The sequence below is a fragment of the Pecten maximus genome, unplaced genomic scaffold (assembly GCF_902652985.1).
Source record: "Pecten maximus unplaced genomic scaffold, xPecMax1.1, whole genome shotgun sequence".
In the NCBI taxonomy this organism is placed as follows: domain Eukaryota; kingdom Metazoa; phylum Mollusca; class Bivalvia; order Pectinida; family Pectinidae; genus Pecten; species Pecten maximus.
In genome coordinates, this window is record NW_022981588.1 from 1 (window position 1) to 8,084 (window position 8,084).

The following is an 8,084-nucleotide window of genomic DNA, read 5'->3' on the forward strand; positions in this document are numbered from 1 at the left end:
TGATGGTAAATCTGGTTAGAAAATAGGGTTCTCCACACCTATATTGATGGTAAATCTGGTTAGAAAATAGGGTTCTCCACACCTATATTGATGGTTAATCTGGTTAGAAAATAGGGTTCTCCACACCTATATTGATGGTAAATCTGGTTAGAAAATAGGGTTCTCCACACCTATATTGATGGTAAATCTGGTTAGAAAATAGGGTTCTCCACACCTATATTGATGCATTTGACTACAGAGAAGTTCATTAATACTCAATCTGAATGGTAGAGAATTATATTTACATATTTGACAAGGAAATATATTTACCACATCTAACAAAAATGATTTTAAATACATGAGCAGAAAATATATTTACACATCAGACAAGAAATTAAATGCAATCAATAGCTTATAAATTCCCATTAGCGTTATTTTGGCATACATATGACAAAAAATTGAAATCTGATTACAATTATTTATATATCTTTCTAAATATAACCAAATTTTGTTCATCTAAAGAAGACAGCTATGCAGAAACTAGAGCTTCGTCTAAGGACAACTTCTGACAATGGCTGTTCAATGTCACTACAGGAGACCTAGTCAAAAGCCTTAGTACATGGACTTAAATGCTCACATGATATTCAGCCAAACAGAGGTCACAGCTGCAAAGCTAAAACCCCATTGTGATCATTTGCACCAAGATAGGTATCAACTACACTAGCCATTCTTAAAAAGTTGAAGTAAATGAGGTGAGATGACTTAGAGCACATTTATGTCCATGCAACACCAATGAGAAGGGGCAATGAAATTTCATGCAAAAAAGACTTTCCTAAAATAACCCTAACACTAGTCACTACAACTTTCAAATACATACACCTATACAAAAAGTTGACATTTTGACTTCATGACCTTGAAACATGCATCAAAATAATTCTTATTCAATTACCTACAACATTTTCCCCCGACATGTATTTACAAAAACTGTTCAATTTTGGATACTTGAAAATTTATCTATGACCCTTTGACCATTGACCCCGTAACCTTGAAACTTCATGAAAATAATCATTGCATTAGTTCCTACCATTTTCAAATGCATATGCCTACACAAAATGCTGATGGGAAAATTTTTGTGCAATCAGCTGGCCATTTCAGTCATTCCAGGTGCCAATGACCTTGAAACTTTTAGTCACATTAGTCCCTACAACTTTCAAATACATATGCCTATACCAAAAGTTGATGATTTCTAGAGCCTGAACAGTAGATGCTGGGGCCACAAATTTTGCAATTTTGGTAGAGCAACTCTAGGACATTACAATTATATAAAGGCTTTATAATAATGTCTCAAAGAAGAGAAGACTTTAAAAAAAAAACCTGTTTTTTTTACTGCTTTTTCCCTGCCCCCTGGGGTTTATATGAGGACCACAATTTTTGCAATGTTGGTACCCCTTCAGGTTCTGATGCTAGTTACAAAATTTGTTTTATATTGGTCGAGCGGTTCTTGAGAAGACAAAAATGTGAAAAGTTAAAGGACGATGAAACATGACAGATGACCTCGCATGATGACAGACAAAACACTTGTGCAATAAATGTTACAAGAAATAATGAATAACATTGTTTGGGATGTTGTCTTCAGGTTCCCAAGAGTTCTCTGAATCTGGGTATCCATTCCATTTAATGAGGTAAAACCTCTTTCCTTTAGTGGTCTTCATCGACAGTATTCGTTCCACAATGTAGTCTTCAGTGTTAGCTGGCAAATAAAAACAAAATTAGATATACAACATGTTCGTGCTCTTTTGTATTTTAATCAATAAGGTCATTTAAATAAACAGTCATGTTCAGTGTTGCATGTTTCTGGACAAGTACTTTTGGGATGAACTTCAGTATACATGGTATTTATAATTATATAAGCTAGACTCATGGATGAAAGTGTACAGTGGCATAGTCAATAAGACTACTACTGTTAATGTATACTCATAGTGTAATACAATAAGACTACTGTTAATGTATACTCATAGTGTAATACAATAAGACTACTGTTAATGTATACTCATAGTGTAATACAATAAGACTACTGTTAATGTATACTCATAGTGTAATACAATAAGACTACTGTTAATGTATACTCATAGTGTAATACAATAAGACTACTACTGTTAATGTATACTCATCCAAATGCTGAGAATTCTCACCCTGAAGATGATTCTGGTATACTTATAGTGCTGGCATGATACCAACACTTTTCCTAATTTGTAAAAAGTGACTTATTTTCTCTTATTGGAACTTACCATTTGATTTCCTTTTCTTCCCTCTTTTCTTTGTACCTGCTAAATAAAATAGAAATCAGAGACAAATTTATTTTCAAAACAGGAGTTGAAGGCAATATACACCAAACATCGACCTTAAATGTTATGTTCAACAGTGTTCACTGCATTCATTTTTGTGCTCACTTTCCTCAATAGAAAGGACATATCAGTTACGATTCATTTGATGATATTTGAACTACAAGCTAATGAATAAAAGTTGATAAATAAAAAGTGTCCATACCTAAGTTTCTTAATCTGTTAGTGACTTACAGCCATATTTATGATGTCATATTTTTCATCATTTTCGAGACTCAAGAATCGTAGAAAAAATCCAATTCCCCATTGGGAATTTTTGATATATTTTGCTATATTTAGACGATAACAGCTTCAAAATGTGTTGTTTTCTCTCTCATAGTTATCAATATTTTGTTATTAAACTATTTTTTCCGAAACCAAATGTGAGCAGAAAAGTAAATTAAGGCATTTCTAAATTATACCAGAGAGCTTACTTTCAAGTACTTAATATGTATCTGTAAATAGTTATTTGTAATTTCAAAAGGTCATCAGTGAAGTAAATTGGTTACATGGTTTCTTAGTGATGTCTCCCCTGGTAAGTTCACTTAAAGGACTCTGTATATTCCATATTGAGTCACTAACAAACCATGTAACCAATATTTCCAGCTTCATATTTACCTTCTGTCTTCTGTTCTTCAGGAAACAAGGGCATGAGTACATCCGCCTCTTCTGATGAAACTTTATGTAAGGTTACAGCCTCTGTAATTGAATCAATAATTGAATAACTGAAAGTCTTCAAAATAGAGAAGCATACCTATATACAAAACTTCCACACACAAACCATCATATCTGGGCATTTTAGACACAATCCAGCAATTTTCCTGCTAATTTTACCCAAAAATCACTGAATTCAGAGAAAATGCTGAGAATTCTCACCCTGAAGATGATTCTGGTATACTTATAGTGCTGGCATGATACCAACACTTTTCCTAATTTGTAAAAAGTGACTTATTTTCTCTTATTGGAACTTACCATTTGATTTCCTTTTCTTCCCTCTTTTCTTTGTACCTGCTAAATAAAATAGAAACCAGAGACAAATTTATTTTCAAAACAGGAGTTGAAGGCAATATACACCAAACATCGACCTTAAATGTTATGTTCAACAGTGTTCACTGCATTCATTTTTGTGCTCACTTTCCTCAATAGAAAGGACATATCAGTTACGATTCATTTGATGATATTTGAACTACAAGCTAATGAATAAAAGTTGATAAATAAAAAGTGTCCATACCTAAGTTTCTTAATCTGTTAGTGACTTACAGCCATATTTATGATGTCATATTTTTCATCATTTTCGAGACTCCAGAATCGTAGAAAAAATCCAATTCCCCATTGGGAATTTTTGATATATTTTGCTATATTTAGACGATAACAGCTTCAAAATGTGTTGTTTTCTCTCTCATAGTTATCAATATTTTGTTATTAAACTATTTTTTCCGAAACCAAATGTGAGCAGAAAAGTAAATTAAGGCATTTCTAAATTATACCAGAGAGCTTACTTTCAAGTACTTAATATGTATCTGTAAATAGTTATTTGTAATTTCAAAAGGTCATCAGTGAAGTAAATTGGTTACATGGTTTCTTAGTGATGTCTCCCCTGGTAAGTTCACTTAAAGGACTCTGTATATTCCATATTGAGTCACTAACAAACCATGTAACCAATATTTCCAGCTTCATATTTACCTTCTGTCTTCTGTTCTTCAAGGAACAAGGGCATGAGTACCTCCGCCTCTTCTGATGAAACTTTATGTAAGGTTACAGCCTCTGTAATTGAATTAATAACTGAATAACATCAGACAGAAACAAACATGTTTAAATTATTATATAAAGCTATTTATCATAATATTTAGGTATTATGTAGTGTAATAAAGCTGTCACATCAATTCTATTTATGCCATACGTACCATAAAGCCGTAGTGGTGACTTATTTGATTGTCACAATGACTTCATAGTACAGAACAATGCTATGTTGTCATGTTTAAGCCAAACTAGATGTTGAAAATTCATACTAAATTTTTTTAAAGTTATTTCCTATAATTACTGGACTTTCTTGAGATCATATGATCATATTTTGTTTCCATTTACATCAGATTTATAATACACACCAGAGACTCGCAAAAAAATCGAAAAGTAAAAGGTCCATGGGCCTATTTCTGTAAATTTGACCCTTTTGACCCAGCCCATTTGCCCTTGGGGGTCAATCTGGGGCAATCATTGCATACCAGCAAACTGTCTTCCAAAACTGCTAATTCCAATAGAAATGAAACAAATGATATTCAAAAATGTTATTTCCTTATATAAACTAGAGTGAAGTGTAACTCCTCCCAAGGGGCAAATATGAGACCCCAGGGTAATGGAATTCACAATTTTGGTAAAACACCTTAGACCCTTCCAACTATGAAGAGTATTTGATTCATACTTATTGGGGCCCTGATAAGATTTTCTTTCTAATTTAAATTAATTTGACACTTTTTGGCCCTGCCCATCAGCACCTGGGGGTCAGTCAGGGCCAACATGCACATATCATAAAACTGTCATCTCATCTAATGCTGATAATGATAACTAAGTTAGAATGAATTCCAAAAGAAATCAAACAAATGATAGTCAAGTATGTGAATTTCCTTAAGAAACTATAGTAAAGTTTACCCCTTCCCCTAGGGCAAACGTGAGAACCAAGAGTCGTGAAATTCACAATTTAGGTAAAGCACCTTAAGACCCTTCCATCTATGAAGAGTGATTGATTTTACCATACCTGAGTGTATAACAAATCACTGTCCTGCTGGAAGCAAATTTAAACTCCTCACATAAAAAAAAAGTGACATTAGGATAAATTTCGAAAGTACATATACTGTCTTGTACTGTTTAAATAACTCACCACCAATTTCTTCCTCAATTGCATCTGATGCTGATGTTCCTGGCTCACCAATATTAGTTTCTGATGGAAACCTGTAAATGACAAAGACTTGCAGTGGCTAGATAGAATTATTTCATCATAAAACATATTTTGTCACTCACTGGTCAAACAGGTACCAGCCATTGACCAAAGTTGGTGTTCCTGGAACACAAACTGGTGGATTTTTTAACTAGTGCTTGCAATAGTGAATAAATATTAAATAATCTCAAGTAATCATTTGTAATACTTTCATCACAACTAACCAAAACAATTGGATTCAAATCAGACAAAATTAATTGAGACTGCAATGATACTGCAGTGAGAGTAAAAAAGTTTAAAGAGGCAAGACCTACTTAGCTTAGGAACTTTTGTTCTGTAACTACAAACTCTAATGTTCTGAAGTAAATTATAACATTCTGCTGCAAATTAATAACATGAAGTCCCCATATTCCGTTTTTTTTCTCAAATACACTTTTTATATGGATTTCATCAAAAATTAACATAGAAAGTAATGGAAAATTCTCATTTGACATGGTTAAATGTGTGAAAGTTGAAAGTTTATTAGTTTTGAGCTAAATTTGCACACTTCAGTGGAGTGAAATCCATCATAAATAATGATAAAAATATATGTAAACCGGATTTAAAAACATTGCCATATATAGCTGAATTCAGCTACTGTATTAAAATAGTTGCTCTTTTTATTAATACACTTTCTGTGAATTGCAGCATCCATAAAACGGGCATATAGCGCATTAGCTAGGTACATCCTCCTTTAAGGACTCGCACAACTAAATAAGCTCACAAATTGTGTTTCACCTGAACCAAGTCCCTGAGGAAAATGTGTTTCTTAGGTTTGTAGCTGTTTCCTGAGTAAATAACATATGAAATAGTTACTTTCTATAGGAGAATAAAGAGTAGGGTTTTGAGGTTTTGGAAAATCAAAAATATACACTCCTACCGAAAATAGAATGATGTAGGATTTGAGGTGTAAAAAGGCAGGAATTCCTCAGGTGGGGGTTCCGCAGTGTACTGTTAATGTCAGGGTTACTGTCTTTCGAGTACCCGTGTGCTCTTATAGGCCAATAAACTTATACAATAACATCATTTATCAGATAAACTTCAAACTTTAATTTGATATAAATTTCATATCATTTGAACTTGAAACGAGCAAATAAAGGGATGGGGTCACTATTAATAACATTAGTAAATTATTTAGTTGTGCGAGTCCTTTAAGTGCATACGGCGGAGTCCTCTAAAAACGAAGTTCGAGAAGGAACCTCCAATATTATGGACCGTAAGGACCGTAGCTTTTAATACTTCTACCCCCCACACCGCGATTTATGGTGACGAGGGTACATGGAGAAATAATTCACCGGTTCATAGTGATAGGACCAATTATGCCAATCAATCACCGGGGTTGGTTTTAAATCATCAAAGATCGCGGTGACCAACGTGCCCGCGGTGAACCTCCGCGATCGAGACACTGATGATCACAGGAATCACAGTGGATCAGCAGGATCATCGGTGCTTACTCATGCGATAAAATTACCTGTAATATGGATCGATATGGAGAGGACTAAATACATGATATAAACTGATACCTATCAACGCTATGAATCGATGTGCCAGGGACGTACGGTTAGAAAGTAATTGAAACTGTACATTTACCATTGGTTTTAATTGTTTCCAGCTCTTATAAATGCCGTAGAATTAACATCAGTTTTACTTAGCTTGAAAATGTGTGATATTTTATTTTATTTTGTCACTATAGTCGTAGTCTAGAGGGGACATAGATAATGTGTAGTATATTTAGATATATAAAGAACTGTAAAGATTCCGCTGTGTGTCGCTGACAGGTAAAAGAAAGTAAATTTGATGGAAGTTATTTCTTGTGTAGTAGGCCTAGATGTAAGAATCACGGATTGATGAACATTTCGAACAACTTTCATCGAAGTAAGGATATAATTTGCATGTCTGGTGTAGGGCCAGAACGCACTACTGAACACATGGAATTTTCCGTCACCGTTGGTGTCGCTAAGATGTAAGGTGTAAATACAACAAAACCGGTGTGAAATCACACGTATCTTACCAATATGGATAAATGAGATATTTATTTACCCCAGAACACCCAATTAGTCCCACCTATAGGTGCTTTATTCCGTCAGTTTAGACCCTTGCTTTACGCTAGTCAAAATTTCACGCTGTTGACCTGCCATTTTGTAAGTGACAGTACGACTAACCACCCGAATCGGAACGCAATGGACCGAAAAGACCACATATAATTTATGGTTTTTTTCTTCTAACGTAGTTTAAATCAAGAAAACTAAGCTTATTATTTCCCAAAACCTGTTATATTAAATTCAAAAATCCATTATTTCTTAATTATAAGCGGTAAAATCTATAGAAATAAAAGTTGTAGCATCGCACATGGATTAGGTAATTAGGCCGACCGCGACCTACAATGTATAGTTAGCAACATGGCAGAATCCAGAATGAAATATTGACTAGAGTAAAGCGAGGGTCTATAAGGACTGAATTAAACACCTAGATGGGACTAAATGGGTATACTGGGGTAAATAAATATCTCATGTATCCATATATGTAAGTGTTATGTCATTCCCGATTTTATTGTATTAGGACCAAAATCTTAGCGACATGCCACATGTCAGCTGTCGGAGAATTCCACGTTTTCATATCGTAGTGTGCCAGAGGAGGCCAATAGAAACTCTGGCTAATTCCACCTATGAAACTGATCAAAAGTGGGAATACACTATTATGTGTAATGATACTGGTTGCATAGTCAAAAACCTGCAATATATCGTATCTTAGGG

General features: G+C 34.2%; 1 protein-coding gene across 1 annotated transcript; it reads right to left on the reverse strand.

Moving 5' to 3' along the window:
- Window positions 1-102: 102 nt before the first annotated feature.
- On the reverse strand, window positions 103-4,125 carry LOC117320149 (chromo domain protein LHP1-like; the record flags this gene model as incomplete). Its single annotated transcript, XM_033874813.1, is given in 5 exon segments — window positions 103-1,729; window positions 2,268-2,306; window positions 2,979-3,059; window positions 3,333-3,371; window positions 4,044-4,125. Coding segments are annotated over 5 exon segments (351 nt in total). The 3' UTR covers window positions 103-1,571.
- Window positions 4,126-8,084: the final 3,959 nt, after the last annotated feature.